Below are 23,621 nucleotides of genomic sequence, written 5' to 3'. Positions count from 1 at the left end.
CATTCAAAAAACAGCCATGCTGGTTTTATTAGAGCTAGGGAGAGTAATTGACCTCTGAGAATTTAAGCTTGTGCTGGATTTACAGATTGAGTAAATCGTCTTTTGTTCTTAAGCAGTTTTTAATCCCAAGAAAATTAAATGACCACAAGAGGTAACTCACATTCATTATTAACAATCACCTCCTGCCAAGGCCATATTAGAATGACAGAGGTTGCCAGATCAATACATTTCCACTTTGTTTGGTCTCAGCAATGGAGAGGTTTAAAATCTACCCCATTGAAGTAGAATTTATGTATTAAAATAATATTAAACCCATGAAGACATGGGTTTAATACTCCTAATTAAGCTTTTAGTTCTCTCACTGTCAGTCATTGAACTTTGTTGCTTGCAGCCCTTACATATTCTCAATTCTCAGGTGTTCTGCTTGTTGTAGGCCTTCCAGAATGTGGATAATTTTTAGCTTTTCAACAGCTTCTCCATTATCTTTGAAATATTTGTGCCACATTTTTATTTGTGCCGTTATTGCATTGTCCCCAATGTCACGCAAACTGGTCTTGTTATATTAAAAATGGCTGGAATTTTTCCAGACAGACCTCATAAAAATAAGTCAAGTTAAGCCATTTTTAATAATATATATATATATATATATATATATATATATATATATATATATATATATATATATATATATAAACAGCGCCACTGGAGCAGTCAAGTCTACAGGAAATGTTGAAATGTGGAATCTCGGGCCTCAACTGACAAAGACTCATAGAAACTGGACAAATTATACAAATCCTATCTTATAAGTGTATATACAAAGTGTCCAAAAGTCTGAGACCACCAGTGAAACTGCTTCTGTTGAGCATTCTTTTTTAATTTTAACACAATACATTTTGTTACAAATGTTTTGTATATACATATATATATATATATTTATATTTGTTATATGTATATATATTTGTTAGATGATCAAAAAGTGAAAATAATAGTTACATAAAGTTCCAGATTTCTAGGTGTTTTATGTCCCCTTGTTTAGTTCAATAAGTGTTCACTTACGAAACTGTAGAACCAGATGTTCGTGTTATATAAAATCCAAAGAAGTGTCGTCTGAATGTGGGTTTTAATAGAAAGGATAAGACTGACACATATGTTGCACATTGCTGGTACTTAGTCACATATAAATAAGGACTACCTTTGCATTTTAAAACATTGACAAAACTATTTATTTTACACTCCACGGTTTACTTATACTGCTGCTGTCATACCTATGTGCCTTATCTTTGCCTCTAATACCCTTTTTATTTCGCACATTCCATGTAATTTATACAGTTTTTTTCTATTTTATTTTATTGTAACTTTATATTGTATATTTATATTTGATTTTAGATTTTAGATTGAACATGTACACTGTCGCCTTGCACCTCCAGGATCCAGGTTCGATTCCTGTTTCAGAGTCTTTGTGAATAGAGTTTGCATGTTCTCCCCTTTTTTGGTGGTTTACCTCTGTGTACTTTGATTACCTCCCACAGTCCAAAGACATATAGATTAGGCTAATTGGTGTTCCCAAATTGCCCATAGTGTGTGAATGAGGGTGTGGGTGTATGTGTGTGTGCCCTGCGATGGCCCACCTCCTGCCATGAGTCTGCTAAGATAGACTCCAGGCCTCCCATGACCCTTTATAAAGGGTATAAACGGGATAGATGATGAGTGATTCCAAAAATTCTAAAACAATGATTATTTCCAGTTTTAAATAAGATGAGGACAAATCCATATTGTTAATGTAGTCTCAGTCTTCCACTCCCCACTGAATGTATGTGTAAAACATGTCTACTTTGACAGATTGATGTAAAACGACTTGGCAACCCTGAATCACTCTCCTTCATGCTGCCACTGACTTAGGTTTAGTGTAACACACACCGCCACCTGTAAGTGACAGGTCCTGCCCCTTCTCTTTTTTTTCCTCCTCCTTACCACTGGAGGTTACTTTCCTTCCATCCTTCTATCTCCGTGTGCCCTCACAGAGCTTCCACACTGAACCAGATGAACCATTCCATCTGAAGTCAGTCTGGTTACAGGTGCATTATGAGTCGGCTGGAGGAGCTTTGCTTTCGGGCGCACATGATGGACTTGGAGGAGGATTTCTACCCGTATGGAGACGGAGGCGAGGCGCGCGCTGCGCTGCGCAGGACAGAGGAAGAGCTCGTGCTCGCAGCTCAGCTCGGGAACGCGCTTCTGTCTGAGAACCTGCAGCTAAAGGAAGAGAATAACAAACTTCAGGAGGAATATACAGAGAAGATAGAGGTAAGATCATTTCTATAGTAGTTATTCGTGCTGAACGGCACTGAGATCCGCGATTATATGGCACATGGCAGAGTTTCCACTTGTCACAGTTCAGAACTTTCAAAATGAGTGTGAGGTATAGTTTCCTTTGATTGTCTTATTTCTTCACGTGCTGGAAAGACATAACACGTTTGATCAGTTTTGTATCTACATGCGTAATACAACAGCTTCACCACTGTATGCAGAAAAAATGCCCAGATCCAATTGTTAATACTTTAAGTATCTGGTCCGTTATTTGCAACAGGACTCTATAATGGAGCATAATGGAGGTACTGTTTATTTTAATAGAGATATTATATGCGCATCTTTTTAAAAAGAATTCTAACGTTCAATCTAATTTAAAATTGAAATCTGCAATTGAAAAGCAAGTTGATGATAGATAGATAGATAGATAGATAGATAGATAGATAGATAGATAGATACTTTATTGATACCTAAGAAAAACTCCAGATATCCAGCAGGAATAGACAGTAAAAGACAGGTTTTAGATGTGATTGCACATTGCATGTGTTACATATTGTCCCAGTATAGTAAGTAGACATAGTATATATATATACTACAGTAGTATATTTTATATATATACAGTAGTATTAGTAGTAGTATATATATATATAATTTATGTATATGTGAACAATAGTGTATGCACATTTTCCTCATAAAAATATCTAATTATTTAAATCAATAATGCAGCTCTAAAATGTTTCTGTCAAAATAGTTCCAAAAATATTGTCTGTTGCAAACCATGATCATTTCTTTTACATGACACTTTAATAGGAAAATGAAATAAAATTGCAATTCTATTCTTCTTAGGCACATGCAAATAACTGCTATAGAGCAATGACATCCTCAAAGAAAGTTTCTACATTCAAAAAATACTATTAAAATCAGTAACACTAATTAATGAAACTAGGTCAATAATGGATGTGATGGCCGTCTATATAAAATATACGGTAGTCTTAGGTATTTGTGCAGTTTTATAAGGAAAGTAGCTGCCTATTTTCACTGAACCTCCTGCAAAACCAACTAAAGTTCTTCTGAGGAGCGTCTGCTTCTTTTTCATGCAGGCAAAGTGGAGTAGCTTTTTTTTGTCTGAAAAGTGGTTTTATTAATATGCTTTTATTTATTTTTTTATTTATTTTCTGGTCTACAGATATTTTCATCTAAGATTAATGTTTGGTGAAATACCAATGTGAAATCAGATTTTTTTCTTTGACTGACTTAATATACTAAACTAAATACTGACTACTGACTAAATAAACATGTAAATAAACAAAGTTTGTACAAAAAAATCAGGGGGTGCACATAACTTTTGCACAGTATTATATATACAGTATATGTGTGTGTGTGTCTGTGCTAAAAAGTTGGCTGGATTTGGTCCTTTTCTTAAAAAAAAAACTTTTTACACTATTTCTAAGGGATTCTACTGTCCAACACTGCACTGCCTTGCGTAATATAACAAAATCATGTTGTAAGTCCTTAATGATGCAACCTGGGTACCAGGTTCCACATCTGCCTTTAATCCTTTATCAGATACCATGAACGTCAAAAGTCCTAACTCTGTCTTGAGTAGGCAGTGTACTCAGATCAGTGATATCTCAATAACACCTGTAAATCCACTCTGTATGGGCAGTGAAAAAGTTAAGAACTGTACATCTTAAAGGGAAGTTTGTAACTTTAAGTCCATCTTTAATCAAAATTAAGGTGCATATAAATACATTACAGTGGGCTTTGGTTGTTGTAAATATACTCTTCTCTGCACACTGGCTGTAAAGTTTGTCACACGGAACGTGAGTACAGTTTAAGTAATCTGAGCCAAATTCCACAATTCTTTTGTTCCGTACAAAAATACATTCCAAAGCTCAGTTGAAACTCATATGAATCTCTGGCAGTCCCGCCAAGTTAAATCGAGTTGGTACACTTCGAAGTTGCAGGGTATTTCGTACAAATTTAACTCTTTTTTTTTTCCGCTAGCACTATACGTATGGCTAACCAGAACTAGTGGTATGGCTAACTGGAACTAGCCATATGGTTATTTCTGGGAGAAAAAAAAAAGCCAACTCGATTTAGCTCAGTGGAATTGCAGAATCTTCATAAGAGAGTTAAACTTTGGAATGCGTTTCGGAGCGTTGTGGAATTTGACCCTGATTACTTTGCATTCCGAGTGACAAACTTCACAGTTGGTGCCCAGAGCAGACCAAGACCTGTTGTACTGTACTTATATGTACAACAATTTTTATTTAAGACAGACTTGAAAATGTTTAAGCTGTTCCTTTAACTGTAGCTTTAGAGCATTTGAACATACTGTAGTTAATGTGCTTGAAACATTACATGCTTCTAAGCACCTGGTAATGAGCTCAAGGGGATGATTAAAAACCTTAAGATGCTTCCTGCACCTGATGAAACACGCAGTACATGGATACGTTCAATTTAATTCATTCTGCATCACCTTTCACGAAGTGTTCCAGTGTCCATAACAGTCAAATCCATTCATCGTGCAATAGTCCTATTATCATGTGTTTCAATGAGACATAAAAATGACACATGGTTTGTTTTTAGGAAATCCCTGTAAAAATTTCCACTGTGCATATGCGTTTTACACTATAGTTGTGTTATTCACCGGTCTGTTTACACAGGTCCTCCTCTCTGTCAGGTCCCTTGTGTTCAGTTGGTCGGTTAGCAATTAAACCAGCTGACGTTCAGTTGTTTAGCAACCTGGAAGAATAACCTGTACTCGGAAAAAGTACATTTCTCATTCATGTCTCTTGCTGTTCTTGGTAAATATATAATTCTTCTACTTGGTAAATTGGTATCACATCAACCTAGACTGCCTCTTTTGTTTTTATGTTAGTGTTTTCAGTGTTTTTATTGCATGCTTTCAGTCTGTCTGTCTTTTTTTTAAATGAGCACTCTCACCACAGCAGTGGTTTGAGTCACATATAGACTTTCCATTCACTTGTTTCATACACATTTCAGTGTTTGCAAGAAAATTATTGAGGTTTTTGATGGTAATTTCCATGAAACTACAGCGTAGTTCTGATTCGAAAAGGCCAAGCCTTTTGTTATTTCACTAGCACTTTGTAGTGAAGTGCTGTTGTTGAAAACATGCCAATTTGTGTATCCTGTTTATTCTCACAACTACAGTATATGCGAGGCTTCACAACTGTAACAGCCAATACGTACTGTTTTATGTGAGTACTGTAGTGAGTAGTACTGATTTTTACAGGCCCTTTATTTACTAATTGTATTTTAAGCAACAGGGATGCATAATATTCCTAATATTCCTAATATATAAAGATAATTATAATACTTGTGCTGTTTCCTCTATAATCACCGCTCATTACATCAGTGACGTAGGGGCATCTCAGGCAATCAGAGCGGCACCCAAGCCAAACTACATCTGTATGCCCATCTAGTCTACCACAACAAAAAGCATGTGTCACCTTGTGGAGTTATTTGGTATAGCAGTGTAGCCATGTTACTAAATTTCTGACTGTTTCAGCACATTGGATGGTATTAGACATGGGGAGGGGGCGCTAAGCTAGGAGCTATTTTCTGATTGGCACAGAAGGAGATTAAGATTAAGAGGTAGCATTCCTGCCTCGTAACTCCAGTAATTATAGATGATTTTCCCCCAACTCACAAAAACACAGTGTTCATGAAAAAGATGTTATTGTATTTTAGGGGTCAAATTATTGGCAAAGCAATAAATTGGCAAAAAAAAAAAAAAAAAAAGAGCAACTAATGAAATTGCTTGTAACTATTGTAACTGCGTTAAGAACGGCGATACTGAATTAAAATCTGGAATGATAGTGCTGTGGCTATCTAACTGTCCCTTCACAAAAGAAATGTGGTTAGACAAAAAAAGATCATTTAAAAAAGAGATCACCTAAACACTTGGTGAAGTTGCATCATAAATAATTGACAATAGAAATTACAGCTGTGTTTAATATTAAACGTAAGAGCATTTCCACACACAGTGTGATAAGAACTCAAAAGGATTGTGACTAAAAAGATGTTTATAAGTAAACCACTTGTTAATTAAGCTAATTAGAATTTTAAGCAGTGGAAAAAGGTCATGTGGTCTGATGATCCCAGATTGACCCTATTCCGGAGAAATGGACACATCAGGGTAAGAAGGGCAGCACCTGAAGCGATGAACCCATCATGCTTAGTGTCTACTGTACAAGTCTCTGGAGGCAATGTTATGATATGGGGTTGCTTCATTTGCTCAGGTCTAGACTCAGCGATGTTATGTATCAATAAAATAAAGTCAGTTAATGGCCTGAATGTACTAAATAACCAGGTTATTACATCTATTGGTTTATCCTTTTTCTGAGAGTACGAGCCTATTGCATGATTAATCAGGTTCAAATTGTTAGTGGTTCTAGGAGCATGAATTGGCCATCACATTGAAATAATTTTCAATCCATTAAAAATATAATATGTCATCAGTTTAAGATCTTGGCCAAAAATTTATGCACCTCTGAACGCAAGTAGATGTTATGATGCTGCATACGGTTGTTGCTACAATGCCACAGAGAATACACACTGCAATCGAAGCTAAATGCGATCCAACAGAAGATTAGATCATGTAACATGAAATCCACTTCTGTTGATATAAATTCAGTCTCTCTTCCACAGGAGCTGGAGCAGGACAGGCACAATCTGAGGCTGAAGCTGCAAGGATGCCAGGCTCAGTGGGAAAATCAGGTGGGAGAGCTGGAGCGGGACGTCCAGGCGCTGACTGCCCATGCTGAGCGACTGACACTGCAGCTGAGCGAGACGAAGAGAGAGAAGACTCTGGGTGAAGAGCAACACAACGAAATCAGTCAGCAGCTTCAGGAACAACTCCAAGAGGTTAGTGTTATGGTTTGATGTATTTAAACTATTTGTTATTTGTGACCCATCAGATCAAAGCAGATATTAAGTTGCAGTTTTTTTATGATTTAATTCATGCATATATTCAGAAAGGTTATTACTATATCATATCCAGTTGCTGAGATATGGCGAGTGTGAGTTTGTTAACTAGGAGCACCCCGGAAAACTGCTAAAATCCTATTTTTAGTATATTTAAATAAGGTGATGTAGTCAAAAAGGGGCGCCGCTTAGTAGGATCTTGCTGCTACCACTAAAACAACCAGAGTAACCAGCTTACATAGTGTTCATTAAAGTTCTACACAATGTTCAGGGTTAAAACTTTCTCTTTCTCAAGTTTCTCAATTCTGTTGACATATTAGAGGGAACATTATGACCTGAAGTTTATTAATCACAATTAAGAGTATAAACCATTTAAAGACAGTATGGAATAGTTTTTAAAACCTGCCACCTTTTAGAGAACTGATCAATCAGTTCATCATACATTGTAGTGAAAAATTAAGGTTGAATATAATAAAAACTGAAGATGCTTGCCATTTTCTTGCTTCAGAAATCTTTGTATATTCATGCTGTCAAACTTTAACTGATCAGCTGGCTGACACAAGGAACAACGTCACAGTAGACAGAAGATTTACCGTAAATTCTGAATAAGCAGCGCAACATAGAATGCATTACGGTGTAATCTGGCAAAACAGCATGACTAACCGGGCCTGTTGAGAAGCTGTTCTAAGAGAAACTTTAGTAAAGTTTAAAGTAGCGGCATAAGGGGTACATAATTGCTGTTTATGTTACTTATGATTAGCCTCCACTACAGCCCTGGAAGTAATATTGTCATCTTCACCCAACCTAAATATAAAGATATTTCATTATTATTATTATTATTATTATTATTATTGGAACAAGGTAGGAACATTTTACCATATCTCACACACTTAGTATCCAGGTGTTTTCCCCAAATGGGAATCAGCGTTATGACTGAACACCAGTCAGGTATTTGACTTGTCAACCAGGAATGCTGAAGTACTGAATGATTCATCACTTTCTTGAGCATCTTGTTCTACAGTAAGTATCAGCCCAAGCGAGATGTATATCATGCATCTCGGGATGGAACGATCATGCTGACTCAAACCCAACCGCCCAGTTGTTCATGTGCTAAAAACAGAAATGATAAAATGCCTTTGCTTGAGTCAGTTTTTTGCCCTGAGGACATACAGAGCCACAACATTACAGCGTCACTCCCAGTTGTTGTTTATACATTAAAAATGCAGCACATAATAGATAAGGAGTGGCACTGATCACCAGTGAAACTACTGGACTTCAAAGTTACCAAATATAATAAAAGTTAAAAGAACAATGGTAAATATCTCATGTTATGTAATGAAAACATATTTTAAAAACCCTTGTGCTCTGGAAAGTAGAAACGTATGAAATCAAAGTACTTGTAATGCAGGAGAAAGAAAACTTTGCATGTTTACTGTCAGCACTGCTCCTCTTCTTCCTGCTTCCTTCCTGAGTACGAGATCATTAGTGAAGTATGTGGCGCACAGAAAGTGAAAACAACCTTTAAATGATACTGAATATCTAAGAACAATGTCATGATTTGCTTTAGAAAAAAGAATATGTGATTCCGAAATGTTAGGGAAGTTAACATGGTGTTCCAGACGGTGAAAAAAAGAACACTTGCATTTCTGTGCTGCTTTATTTTAATCTTATCTCTAAAAAGGTCTGCTTCTGTCAAGGACAGACCTCGCACAATTTGTCAGCACATATTGCTAGTGTTGAAAAAGAGTCATTTCATGAGCTCACAAGGACTTCTTATCTGTTTTATTTGAGTAATCAGAACAGCTATGGGGATATTTAAAGATAAGAATGCCAGACTTTTTTTTTTTTACTGCCTTCATTATTGCTTTGTTACAGTGTCACGCATTCATACACGTTTCCTGGTGTAATTCCTAACGCAGCCTGGACAGCAGGCTCTTGCCAGAAAATCTGAGTTCAAGGAAACACGCGTGTTTACAAGAATCATACCGTCTCTAGAGTCTTAGGGAGGAGGAAATGTTTCAGTCTCATTCTACCTTCCCCATGGATGAGGCGCAGATTTTGAGCAGAGTAAATCAACGCTTAGACAGCAGCCTGAAACATGGCTATAATATGACTGAACTGAGCAGCTGGATAGAAGGTATACCTTTACCGGATGTAGTGAACGGCGGCAGCGTCATTTCCAAGGTGCCTGAGAAGGTAAGTCTGGGATGTCTTCAACATGTATCTGCAAACCAAAGGGAGACAGAGAGAGAGAGAAAGAGAAGGAGTAAGACATTGTGCAATATTTTCCAATGAAACATCTATTAAGGCGTGATTCAATCTTAGAAATTTGGCTACTGCTTATCTAGGGCAGAAATGTGAAGGAGGATCAGTGCAGGGAGTCAGAAAGTGTAGGAGACTGCAGGTATTACAGGGTCACTAAGAACAAGAAACGGTCATTCCAGGAATGTTGTATCTGCCCGTACCAGCAAGCGCAGACACCAAAGGTTCTGTGTGTATGTGCGTGTGTGAGTGTGTGTGTGTTTGCGTGTGTGCTTGTGTGTGTGTGTGTGTGTGTATGTATGCATAGGTTGGCCCCTCAGCCCATAAACAACCTGACATTCTCACATGGGGCTCTCAGTCGCACCGTTACACCGTCGTCAAGCTGTTGTTTGATTTCCAATAAAAAGAAAATATATGATGTGCCTGTCAGCCTGTGTCAATATATACACACGATAGCAGGTCCAGCGTATCAGCTGATTTAGTAATACTCATTTGCAAACCTGTCAAAACAAACAGAAGCGGTCAGACAGAAATACATACTGTTTAACAAATCACATGGTTATACTTTTACACTCATGACAGTGTGTAAAAAAGAAATGTCTGGTGACAGAAACTGATTCAATAAAGCGGCAGATAAAATCTGAGTAATATAACACCTACTGGTTTTATTGTGTATAAAAAATGTGGTGTGTTCAAAATGTCAAAACACTTTTATTAACCCACGTTTCATGCAGGCATGCCAAATAACCTTTAAGCATGTTGAGTGTTTGTCAAGAATGTGAGAGTTTAAAGAGAAAAATCGTACAAGGTTTGTGATGATGGTACAAATCCTTTGACTAAACTCAAACCAGGGACCGAGTTGATGAGATTGTGTTGGTAAATTATTCACGATTGTGCTGGCTCTGATATAAGGAAAGAAACTAATAAATGAAGAAGCATCTGGACATAGCCGGTTTATTCTTACTTCTCACAGCATCATAAAAATAGAAAATGTCAATATGCATTAAAAAAAAATAAAATAATAATAATATTAATTGATAATTCTAAAATTAACGTGGTATGAGCGGGACTAGATTAAATCATGTTTTCAATCACTTACACTATTTGTCTATTATGCATAAACAATCATTTGTATTGACACATGGATTAATGAGGTTGGGATTCAGCCCAAGAAGAACAGAGTGAAATGTGTAGTAGGTGCCAGGTGGAGAAATGTAGTTTGAAGCTTAAGTACTAGAGGACATGTCAGGAGTACTATAGCTCAGTGGTTAGGGCATTGGACTGCTGATTGAAAGGTCACGGGTTTAAACCCCACAACCACCAAGTAGCCCCTGTTGGGCCCATAAGCACGGCCCTTGACGCTCGGATGTAACAAGTTAAAATGTATGTTTCTTTGGTTAAGCGTGTCTGTCAACTGCTTTAAATGTAAAAAAAAAATATTTACATCAGTCACTATTTAATTCTCTTTGTCTGATTTATGTGTACATATTTGGACATATACACCTACTATGGTTATACATGTTGTTTATTTTAGCACTTATATATAAAGATATATTGGGTGTTCCAGTTTTCTGCTAAAAAGGTCTACAGGATGAGAAGGGATTTTGTTCTTAGTTTGGACTGAAATACACTCCTAACACAAGCCCCACCCCATAGGAAAGAAGTCATGCTTGGGTCCTTTTATCCTTTGTCTTTTCTTTACCTCCCACGGGGTTTGGTCCTGACTGGAGTTTTCAGCTGTTAAGTGCATTATAACATAAAACAGTGTAATCGGACCCCACAGCATGCTTATTTGACCATCACCTTCTGTTTTCTACTTGTTCCACTGACGCACCAATGTGTTTACTGCATCTTAGTTATATAACGGAAATCTTTTTGCGTAAATCTTTGCGTTCTGTTTCAGGGGGAAAAAAACTCTTTATTTTTTAAATACAAGTTGCATCACTCTATTTTAAATACAAGAATAAAGACAGTAGATAGCCTCAGGATGGCCGCTGCTTTTGTTTGTGGATTTTATTACGGTTGAGTTTGACTGAAAACCAACCAACCCACCGCATAGCCCCCCAACTGTGCCTAATGTGGCAAGATGATGTTCTTCTGCTAAGACAAAGATGTCAGACTCCATCTGGTGAGCTTGCTTTTGATCCTCTGTTGAGCGTGCATGATGGGAGCTGACATTAAGGGGAACAGACTGCTGAATCAGGACCAGGCCATGCTTTTGTTTTGGTGTTGACAAGCACACATAAATCCTTTTCACTTTTTGGTCGCTGAGGCATATTACTTGTGGCAGAAAACATTAATTAATATTGTTTTTCCAAAGAAGATGGCTCTCTTAGTCAATTAGGCGATCTTTATTGGAATTAACAAACAAGCTATTTGAACTATGTCTGGATGACCGTGTGTCATATTTCTTAGTATGAAAACAGGCTATTAGCCTTTAATCATGGTTTAGAGTTATAAATTGGGAAAAATAATTTTACAATTATTTACAGTATATAAATTGTGAGTATAACACATATATAATAAGCTCTAATATTCCACTAATAATTGGAATAACTTCCCAATCGGAATACAAATACATCATGTAACCACCCCAATTGGAACAGTCTGACCCAATCTGAATGAATTACCATCCTGAGAACAACATTTCCAGATCAGAATTTCCACTTAGAATGAAAATCTATTATTTTACTGATTTCCGATTCAATGTTCCAAGCTACATTAAATCAATCAATGAGGTGTACTAAAATTCAGGTGTACAGTAATGTGCTTCCTTCTCAATGAGCCAGCTTTATCCTTGAAAAACAAATATGATGCAAAAGCTGCTGAAAACTATGTATTATATTCAGTTTTATTTGTATAGCTTTTTAAAGATAAAAAAAAAATGAACGGACATTGCCATTGAGCTCTTTAACATAAATGAGGATAGATGTTTAAATATGAGCAATGAGAAGGCCAGGAGCAATAAGGAAAGGGTAAACTGTCTTGAAGAATTAAAATTAAGAGAAAATGTCATAAACACAGGTTACACTCAAATTGCACCCTTGTGTCAATGCGTAATTTCATGTGACATGCCCGACGTTTACCTTATAATTACTGTAATTATAAAGACCTTTGCTGTACCCATCTCTGGAATCTTATTCACTATATACTGTACTCATACTGAACATCCGTTCAACACACTGCAGTGTATTAGTTTAGTCTTTTAGATTGGTATACTGTATTTATAATGACTGGTGTCTGGTATGTGTCTTTAAGACTTTCCTTTATAACAATTTTAAACAGTATACCATATCACTGATTAGCACATGTCTCGGATGATAATAATCTGACTTTTTATTGCTTCACCTCTTGACTTGACTAGAAAATTAACTTTTAGTGAGATTCATATAGAGCTCAGAGAACGTCAGGTATTAATGCATGGCTTGTCCTTGTGCGTAGGCTATGGAGGTAAAAATGGCCGTCACGGCTGAGCTGCAGAGCCTGAAGCAGGAACTGGGAGAGAGGGGCCATCCAAGACCCCAAGATGAAGAACTGCTTTGTGCCCTTAAAGAGCAAGTGAGATATTCAAGCTTATACACAGCCTTATTAAAATCCTAAGCGTACAATATATTGTCTGTTTTTCTGCACAGGACTGATGTCTTGTGTAGCTTCACTCCAGCTTCTTTTCACAAATAACTATTAACTTGTCATTCTGTTTGTATTTATCCATCATAATTAGAGAACCAATAGCTCGAAAGGGAGATTGTCTTGTATATTAAAACAGGTGTTCCTTTAGTTTTTGCTATGATGTTGATCTATGCAGTACACTGTACAGTGTGTGTGTTATGTTTGACCAGGTTGCACGAATGACCCAACAGGAGCAGTCTCTGGAACAGCGGTTGGAGACGGTGTGTGAGGAGAACGCCAAGCTGAGGGACAGCTTGACCTCGTTATACGCACAACTGGCTCTACAGGAGCAACAAAGTAACATGCAAGTACAACAGGTACACACACACACAATCATTATTACACTTCACTCCAAATTGGAATTTCCAGTTTGGTGACAAAACAGAGTTTTCCCCATTAAACTGATTTTGTATGATTCCAGGCGTAAATTTGGTGTAAATTTCCGTCATATCTGAGTTTGTTTGTCTGATTCCATACATACTATAGTAATCACATGGATTACTGTTTTTGGCTTAAAATGCAGCTCACAGTTATATTCATTTAAAAAATATATTTTTATATCAACACCCATTAAGTAGCTGGAACAGGAGTGATAATAGGTATTGTTTAATGTCTATAGCTGGCAGAGGCTTGGCAGGAGGTGGAGCTAGCAAAAGATAGAGCTCAAGAGCTTCAGTCTCAGATAGTGGAACTACAGGAAGAAATTTCCCTCCAGAGAACCATTGATGAAGACACATCCTTGCTTTCAGAAATGGAGCGTAGTCTGGATGACATCAACTGGAACCAAGACAGGGAGCGGGTAAGCAGTCCAACAACACAACATCTAATACACACACACACACACAAAAAAAAAATAAAAATCACCAGTGACAAGCACTGTACATATCGTGCAAAGGATCACCTGTATGTGCTCATTAACAGGATGCTTTAATTGGATTGCCTGCAATACACTTAGTGGTGTTTAATCTTTCAGTCGCTCAAGGGACATATTTATCATTAAGCTTCGCAAAACGGCCGTCACAGCATTTTATTATTTTTTTTACTCTTTACAAGGTGCACATTCTGCTTAAACAATACATTTCTGTTAGTTGGTGTGCAGACATAGAAAAAAATGTGGGTGGACCACAATTTTGTGAAATTACAACAAATCTGCAAGGTTAAAAAATGAAAATTAGGTAGGGATTGCCCCCACGGTGCTGTGCTTCTTCAAGGCTGTTAAATGCAGATAGAGAATTACCTAAACAGCTGTCATGACAACACATCTGGTAATGTCTGATGGTTTTAAAATCTAATCTGTCTTATCTGTGCATTTTATTTTACATCCTGTCAACAAAAAAAAATGTTAGCTGTACATGTGTACATATACATACACATTTTCTTTCTTTCTCTAACATATTTTTTTTCTCCTATCTGTCAACAATCACGTTGATTGCTTTTCTCAGGAAAAAGAAATACACCCTCGAAAGTTTACACTCAGACAGGTAATTTTGTTTCTTGAAATAAAGTAGGCTGTCTAGAAAATCAGGTTAAGCAGCAAATATCCTGCATATTTATCTAAAAATTGACTGCAGCTTTAAAATTCTTGTCTGCTTGCCAAGTCAAGTAGTCACAGAACGATATGAAAGTAAATGTAATTTTAGAGTTTTATGTATGAGCATCGGTTCTATTTATGATGTGCGCTGTTACACTATGAATATGATGTCGATTTGTTGTTAAAATATGCACATGCTTTATGACTGATGACAGTAATGGTTCTAAAATCATGACAGAAAGATGAAAATTATTATTATTACAATACATCCTATTCGTATGTAGCATTTTTAATATTTACTTACACTTCTCAGACTCAAGCTTGTGTGATTTCTTTTTATTTGCAATTTTTTTATCTTTTGCTGCAATTTGTGTAGCAGAGATGTAAAGTTAAGACTATAGCTATAGTATAAAATAAAATCTGAATCTTCTGATAAGGAGTAAAACATTCAAAACAGTGGAACCTTCTGTTTGTACGACCATTGGACTAATATAGATTCTGAAACATTAACCGTCACCTAAGTAAGACATTAATAAAAAACTAAAGGAAATATTAGTCTTTATATTAGTGTTTTTAGAGATTGACTAGAAACTGTCTTTAGTTACCTCAACTTTAGGGACAAAAATGCAACAAAATTTTATTAGCATATTTGTTCTATCATTTGTTGTTGTCAAGTGGTACTGATTAGGAACATCAGGCGAAAGGGTAACGCAGTCCAGCGCTAGAGTTCATTTTGAAAGAACTTTGATGCTTTTATTCTTCATGTCACATCCACTAAAACATAACAAACATGTTGAACACTTGTTTCATTAGAGACTTTGTGCGATGCCACAGATCATCAGAAACTATGTATAGGGTTGTGGTTTTTCTAGGTCACAGTGTGCCAAAGTGCTTTTGCTAAAACATAGCATAGGCAAAGCCATTACAGGTGTTAACAGAGCAATTACAGGTATATGCACTAATGTTTGCAATAAATTACTAATATTCCTCAATAATGATGTTGTACGTCATGTACTTTACATTAAAATGGCCTGTTTGTGAACCAAAGTGACATACCACATGCTAATGATGCTACATTGTTCCCCTAATAAGCATGCTACTTAAAAGTGCGGGGGAAAAAACCTAAATTGTTTTTGAATATGTTGGCAAACTGGCAGGAATAAAAGAAGCTATTTACTGAAAAAATGTCTGTTTTTCCCAGAAAATTGTATGGACACTCCTGCTAAGAAAAGCCATAAAGATTTACAATATAGGGGACATAGCTTACCTTGTGATGTGCAAACGTTGAATGTATAAAAAGACCTTGACAAACCCTTCATGTCATCACCCATAGGTTTTCTGAATAGTGGTTTTAACTCTCAATTATTGGAGCTTTGGTCGTTGCTACCATTGTAGAAGTTGACACCATCTAAACCCAAAGTTAATTTATAAATGGGCGATAAACTGAATGTGGTTTTTGTTTGGAACATGCCTACTTACCTCAGTTACCACAAGCTAGCTAGGTTAGCTTTAGCTTAGATAATTTGTTAATGTGGTAATGCAAATTTATATGCATATGTTATTCGCACTTGATTAAACTTGGTCATCTATACCCTAAAAATTGTCTTATGTCAACATTACTTGTTGCAAATTAAACTGTAACAGTCCAAGTTAACTAAAGTGTTCCATTGCAGACAGCGAGCAGTTTGACACCTGCATCACGACTGTCACACTAATTGGCCACACCCCTAATTCTGTAAACTTTTATGGCTTAATATTATATTAACATAAAAGTTAAATAAGGACGGCATGGTGGGATTTTGGTTAGCACTGTCGCCTCGCACCTCCAAGATCAGGGTCTCCTCTAGGTACTCCAGTTTTCTTCCACAGTCAGAAGACATGCAGCATAGGCTAATTGGCATTCCCAAATTGGCCCATAGTGTGTGATTAAGCAGTCAAGGAACTGCACATTTTTGCATTCCCACATTGGCTTTACGGAGGCTGCACTGTTTAAAAGACATTTGTTCCACTGAGAAAGTATTTGGAATATACTATGACTCCTAACTACTCCATACCAAACAAGGACAATTAACTTTAAGATTTTGTGTGAGAGACAAATACAACTTAAAAAACTCAGAGGTATTCAGTTTTAGCCCTGAAAGATTATAAGATGGTCCTAAACCACAAGGATTAGAGCAAGAGACCTTCTCTGAATATTGAAGGTGTGAGATGAGAGCCAATCATTTAGTGTATGTGACTATTGTATGGAGATATAGTGGGTAATCTGGACACAGTGCTGTCATGGTAATTAACTTCAAGTTGTTTTGTCAATCATTTACTCATCTTTATGTCACATTGTAATACTGATAAACGATAAAACGTTACCCATGTTTATATGTGTTTATGACACAAGTGATATGAAGCATTATACTGTCATGGAACAAACACCACAAATACTGAGCTCCTTGAATTTATCTTTAGATCACACAGGAAGTAAGCTCCATCTTAGAAATGCTGCTTCCTGTTTCCCATGGTTCTGAGGCTCCATGTAATCAAGAAGAGAGCCTGCAAAGCAAGCTGGGACAGCTTAAGAGTGCAGCAGAAAGGATTGTGCACAATGAAACGCTGCAGGTGAGCTTTGTGTTCAGGCTGACATGCACACCCACACCCACACACACACACACACCACAGACTCTCTTCCTCTCTCTCGCTCTCTTTATCTCTCGCCCTTGCTCTCCCAAACACACACACACACACATGAACGTACACCCAATACGCTACACAATAGCTGACCTCTTTTTCCCCTGATGGCTTTAGTCCTGTCCGCAAACTCGATCTGCTCATCACGTCACATGGCAGCTTACTTATTTCCAATGCAAATTACCAATATGGATAGTTTCACTATGTAAGTGGTCTCATATTAGAAAGATTAACAAAATCAGCATATGACTGTTGTACCTCAACTAATAAAACAACCACCACACATCTAGTTGGTCATTTTGACATATGTGAAAAAAATGGAAAGGAAAAAAAAGGTTGGAGGGGGGGGGAGCAAAGAAAGAAAACAGGGCCATTCATATCTGTCCTCTTTGTTGCAATGTATCAGTGCTTCACATAAGACCCCTCCCTATGACCTGTAACCACAGGATCCCATCATTATCAGGCTGGTGACACTGAACTGCCATATTTGTGTTTCATTGCGTCTTCAGGAGTTGAAGAGGCCCATTGTGGGAGGAGACACATCACTGAGTGAGAATACAGCCTTTATACAGGAGCTGCGGGATCAGGTGACAATGGCTCATGTGTTAGAGCTATCAGGGGGCCAAGGGCTGCGTCTGACCTAGCTTTTGTCCTCAAATTACAAAAATGCATTAATGAGCTGGGAGGAATTCTGAGACAAAGAGTGTTGATCTTCAGGAGTTTATATTAGCAAGGCAGACATTGAGCATTTTTGAATGAATGACTGCCTCTTTATATATATATATATATATATATATATATATATATATATATATATATATATAAAAGGTAGAAGGTAACAAAATTAACAATTGTTGATCTCCAGTCACGTCTGTGTTTCCACTTTGACTGTTTTTCTTTCAATTGAAAGACCTTACTTTTACTTTCACTACATTTCAAAAGGAAAACCTCTGCTAAATTTAGCTCCTAGGGGTTGATTTAAATTTCTTGCAGATCTAAAATTTAAACAGACATGACAGCAAACAGGAGATTTAAAACTCTTCTTTACTATGTACACTTACTTAATCTCTTACCTACCCTTGTATAGTAGCTAGGTATTAGCATTTAGCTAGTTTGTATTGTCAAAAGTATTACAGTGGGAGCCAAGATTTAAGCGCTAAAGGAAAAAATCTTAACTCCTTAAATGTTAACTACACTGTAGTTATTAGGATTCAGCTAGTTTATTACTAGTTATAAAGCGTTATTAGGATTCAGCCAGTTTGTATTGTCATAGTTATTAACATGCTAGCTACAGTTTAAAACTTACTAAGTCCTAGCTTATCCTTAATCTATTGAAACATAAGTAGTTGTTAGCATTTAAATCATTTATGTTATCACAACTTTTAAGTTATTTTCATGCTACATAAAATTTCAGAGATAAGTAAGTTGTTATTAGTTATCCATAGCTAATTCCGTATCATTCAAATGTTAGCTAACATTTGATTAAGCTAGTTTGCAATATCAGTACTTATCATAGTAGCTAATGTTCGAAAGAATAGAAACTAAGCTGAAAGATATGTAATGTTTCCTATTTGGGTTCCCATATTGGTATCTTGGTTGCTTGCTTTTCTACAACATATCATTAATAACTATACTTATGGACAAAAGAAATGTAAATATAGATTAATTACAAAATGCATGTGAAAATGCAAGAAAGTAACATTTTAGATCAATTTCTTTGCATCTAATAACACCAGAGATTCAAAAGTTCAGCTCCAGAGATCCTGGAAATTCTAAGGTTGACAGCATAAAGTTTCTATACTGATAAAGAATCTCTTTCATAGCCTGGAATTAATATATTGGCCTTTATAGCATCATAATGGCCCGCTCTGTGATAGCATTGTCTAAACAGGACATGATAGTGTGAAGACAAGGCACAAACAGAATGTTTTCCTTACTTTTGATACCAAGACATGTCAGCTGGGTATAATCACATGGCAAGTTTCATGCATTTGCACAGCCCCCTTCCTAAAGATAAAGTAACACTTTACTGAGCATGGTGGTATTTTTACCTTAGCCGTCTTCTTAATGTGATAAACAAAATTATAAATTAGATTTCGGGTTTTCGTAGCAGTACAGTTTTAGCTTTTTGTATTAGTTATAGCACAACATAAGCATTTAATTTTATTTTCACCTTACATCACAGCAAACACTCATGTTTCCCATGTTTTTTTTTCTTTTTTGTGTGTTTATCAAGAAATAACAGTCTATCCCTTTCTCTCCCCGCCCCCCCTCTCTCTATGTCTCCTTTTTTTTGCCTGTCAGAATGCACAGCTCTTAAAAGAGAACTCTAAGCTCAAAGCTGATCTGCAGGATGGATCAGGAGATCAAGAGATCATTCAAAGAGCTATAAAAGACAGAGATGATGCCATTTCAAAGTACGTAATTGTGCCTATAAAGGATTTTTTTTTTAAATGAACACCAGATTTTACTAAAAATCTATAAAGTTTTTCTTTTTTTATAGCAAAAAAAGTGGCTGCATATGACCACAAAAATAGGCTTGAAAGCCACAACAAACTTTATAGTATGATTTATAAGTTTACTGCATTAGGAAATATAAGAGCCAATCATGCTTCAGTATTCCAGTAAACAATAAAACATTAGTGTAATTAGGATATAGTACAGTATAATGCTTTGACTTGTATATGCTAACATTTACTGTGCAGAAGCAATTACCATTTTATAAGATAATATTGCAGCATGCGTAATAATTTAAACTTATACAGTTTATCTCTAATTTTGTGTGTGTGTATGGGATGATGTTTGACTCTCCCCTCACTGCAGGAAAACAGCAGTGGAGGCAGAATTGGTGCGGAGCAGGAACGACATGATGTGTCTGAACAACCAGCTGCTGGAGGCCATCCAGCGTAAACTAGAGCTGTCTCAGGAACTGGAGGCCTGGCAGGTGGGAAAACACTCACACTATCACATTCACACAGATAAAAGAGCAGTTTGTGTTTGAAAGGTTAGGGCCAATTTCTATGCTGCAACTTGATGCTTCCTGCCAGACAATAAGCATGACATTTAACGTCTCTAGACTTTAAAGTACAGAATATGTCACCTAGAGCTACTATGAATGGTTTAATCAGAGCAGACGGCTAATGGGTGAAGCTTCCTGTTAGACCACAGTTTAGACAAGAGCTTCTATGACCAAGAGGCAGTGAGAATTTACATAAACACTGATCCATTGTTGGGGTATGTTAGGATGTTGTTGTTACACAATAATCATGTGTCTCCCCCTACAGGCAACATGCACATTTGCAATCATACTGCACAGAGGTCACATAAACATGCTACTGCAGGTGCAGCTAAAAAGTCATTAGTATTATATTTAGTTCTTGCCATGCACATCAGACCTTCATTTTCACAATTTTATTTTATTATCTACTTACAGGTACCAGATTAGGCGACATGCTTAGTGGTTAGCACTGTCAACTTGCACTGCCAGGGTCCGTGTTCTATTCCCATCTCTGGTTGCATGGAGTTTGCATGTTCTCCCTGTGCTTGTACCTCCAGGTACTCCGGTTTTCTCCCACAGTCCAAAGGCATGCAGATTAGGTTAATTGGCATTCCCAAATTGCCCTGTATTTGCATTCCCAAATTGTCCTGTAGTGCATCAATGAGAGTGTATATGTGTGGCCCAGGGTGTACTGAAAAGCGGCACAGATGATGAGTGAGGGAGATATCAGATTTTAATCCTCACATTTAACCCTTAAAACCGAAGTGGTACAGATACGTGTCAGCAACACAGCATTCAACTATCACAACCAGCCATCACTGTCATACTGTACAGTATATGTCTTTTGAGCATACATATTTTCTTCTCACAGATGTATTACTTAATGTATTAATACTTCATTTGTGTGCATTGGTTTGAAAAGGATGACATCCAGGCAATCATTAACCAGCAGCTGAAGAGCCAGACAGAGCAGCAAATGCAGTCAAAGCGGTCCGGAGGAGGCCGTCTCTCTGTTTTCCGAAAGCCAGTGAAAACATCGACTTCTGTGTCCTGCATACCGGAGGCCACCACTGTGCCCAAGCATTCGCCCTGGAGAAACTGGCTGAAAATGAACAAATAAACCAGCACAGGAAATGCACACACACTATCTGCATACTGCTGTATAAAGTGTATCTGCATCAGCATATCATATATGTGATTGTGCAAGCTGCAATGGTCTTAGCTCTCAGGCCAGACTAGAGCAAGCATTGAGAACGTCACTGTATGCATCCGAATGGAAAACACTACTACATAATGGAACGATCCTGGACAAAGTTGGATCCGCTGATCCTAATTTTTCTCTGACATGAATGCATGTTTATTTTATCCCACACTGATATCTGTGTGGTATTGAGAAAAAAAAAGCACTCGGGGATCAAATATACTGTATTTACTGATTATGTTTATATTATTTATTTAAAAAGGGGAAGAAATCTATTATTCAGCGGCTGCTCTTAGATATTAAAACACTTTTAGAGGATCATTCAGGAAAACCATTTCTATTACAATGAACTGCATTATTAAAATATGCATGAGTAATTAAATTTTTTTTTTAAAGTGTTAACGTTTGCAAAACTTAAAATATCTCCCCAAATATTCAGCTTTTCTGAATATTTTGTATTAGATATGGAAGAATAACTCAAATTGAGTTGAAAGTATTACAAAACACTGGTAGATATGAATGCCTAAGGCCTGTTATATGAAGTAAATGGCTTAATATTTCAGTATTTAGCCTACGTGCCATCACAACTTGCTAATGACTAACACAAACACTGCTGCTCATATCTTTGTACATGAATGTCATATCTTTGTACACATCTTAAAGAAAGGATGCATGTCATTTATTTGTGGTCCAGCACAAGCATAATTTTTTTGTTTGTTTGTTTGTTTGTTTAAGAGCGTTTACAGTGTTTAAGAGATGTGAACGTAATGCGGACTTGTACTTTATAATTTATCAGGTTATCCATTGTTAGGACAGAGTCCCAATCTAGTCCTTCAGGAAGTTTATGCCTTTTTATGTGTTTAGTAAGGAAGGAACAAACGCCTAAGTGGCTACCCTATGAAGTTACATTTAAACCCAGTTTAGTATTGTTTATCATATTATTGTTATTATTATTATTAATATTATTATTGATCTGAAGTTATCTGTATTGAAAGATATGGTTGCAAAGGCATGTTTATAAAATGTATAAATACATACATTGGTTCATACACTGTAAAATAAAGATCTTTTTTAACATTTGAAAAATATTTTCCCCGTTTTGTTTCTTTGTATGTTTTTGTTGTTCTTTTTCTTCTTTTTTAACATTTGTTTATTTCACCAAAAAATAATTAATAAGTAAAATTCATCCTTTAGTACATATAAGAAGGTATCAAAACAATTTTGAGATTCGCAAGTCACAGATCCAGTCGCTTTCGCTGTCCGTATGTGTCCCCCGTAGATGCCTTAAAATAATGCCTATTGACTGGGGACGAATTCTTAATGCACAATGCTCGTCGTACCCATACACTGAAGTTTTGTCACCGGTAATGATCCTAGACATGAAGGACAGGTCATCCATGTCACGCCGATAAAGCTCTTGGCAGAATTCAACACAATGTTCCTTCTGCCCTTGGGTTAGCAGCCTGGGAGCAACACAGCACATGTTCAAATCACATGTGAGGACTGCCTGGCCTGTTCTGTATTACACATTGACAATGGCAGCAACAAGTTGCCAAAAGATTTTTGACATTTTCAGGGGTTGAGCTCATTGAAGGTCTTTCTGATCTGTCATTATCTTCCAGCGATGTTCTTCCACTCTCGAAGTGCATATGCCACTCAACACAACTTGATCGACTCTCATCGTCTCTTCTGTATGAAAACGTAGATAGTTTCCAGCTAGCTAGTTAATTATGTCTTTAAATTAGCTAGTTAGTTTTTTGTTAATTTATGTTGTTAATCTATGTTGTCATGTCATTCTGTCTTGTCTCAGCTAGCCAGCTAATTAGGCTTCTTAGCTAGTTAGTTTTTCTGTTAATTTATGTTGTAAATTTATGTTGCATGTAGCACCTTGGTCCTGAAGGAACGTTGTTTTGTTTTACTGTGTACTAACTGTATATGGTTGAAGTGAGAATGAAGCCTACTTGACTTGACTTGCAGCATCCCTGTAAACTTGCCGAATCATATCAAACCTTTCTGTGGCAGCT

General features: G+C 36.8%; 1 protein-coding gene across 4 annotated transcripts; it reads left to right on the top strand.

Annotated features, from left to right (window-relative positions):
* Window positions 1-1,973: 1,973 nt before the first annotated feature.
* Window positions 1,974-22,655, top strand: si:ch211-235m3.5 (BICD family-like cargo adapter 1). Of its 4 annotated transcripts, none has more exons than XM_053487009.1 (11): window positions 1,974-2,301; window positions 6,982-7,197; window positions 12,961-13,077; window positions 13,380-13,505; window positions 13,808-13,987; window positions 14,631-14,669; window positions 17,180-17,329; window positions 17,908-17,985; window positions 19,703-19,815; window positions 20,222-20,342; window positions 21,319-22,655. In XM_053487009.1, the coding sequence occupies exons 1-11, from the start codon at window positions 2,083-2,085 to the stop codon at window positions 21,514-21,516; spliced, it is 1,557 nt and encodes a 518-aa protein (XP_053342984.1). In that variant the 5' UTR covers window positions 1,974-2,082; the 3' UTR covers window positions 21,517-22,655. The 4 variants fall into 4 exon arrangements, with proteins under 4 accessions (XP_053342984.1, XP_053342983.1, XP_053342985.1 ...); XM_053487008.1 differs by having other exon boundaries at window positions 1,976-2,301; window positions 13,359-13,505; XM_053487010.1 differs by lacking the exon at window positions 14,631-14,669 and having other exon boundaries at window positions 1,977-2,301; window positions 13,359-13,505.
* Window positions 22,656-23,621: the final 966 nt, after the last annotated feature.

This window comes from Clarias gariepinus, chromosome 25 (genome assembly GCF_024256425.1).
Source record: "Clarias gariepinus isolate MV-2021 ecotype Netherlands chromosome 25, CGAR_prim_01v2, whole genome shotgun sequence".
NCBI lineage: Eukaryota > Metazoa > Chordata > Actinopteri > Siluriformes > Clariidae > Clarias > Clarias gariepinus.
Note: the sequence above shows the minus strand (reverse complement) of the source record. Positions and strands in the feature narration are given on the sequence as shown.

Coding starts and splice junctions, on each gene's coding strand:
- si:ch211-235m3.5 (XM_053487008.1), top strand. CDS start 2,083: ATGAGTCGGCTGGAGGAGCTTTGCTTTCGGGCGCACATGATGGACTTG. Junction 2,302..6,981: donor AATATACAGAGAAGATAGAG/GTAAGATCATTT, acceptor TCTCTTCCACAG/GAGCTGGAGCAGGACAGGCA. Junction 19,816..20,221: donor AGAGATGATGCCATTTCAAA/GTACGTAATTGT, acceptor CCCTCACTGCAG/GAAAACAGCAGTGGAGGCAG.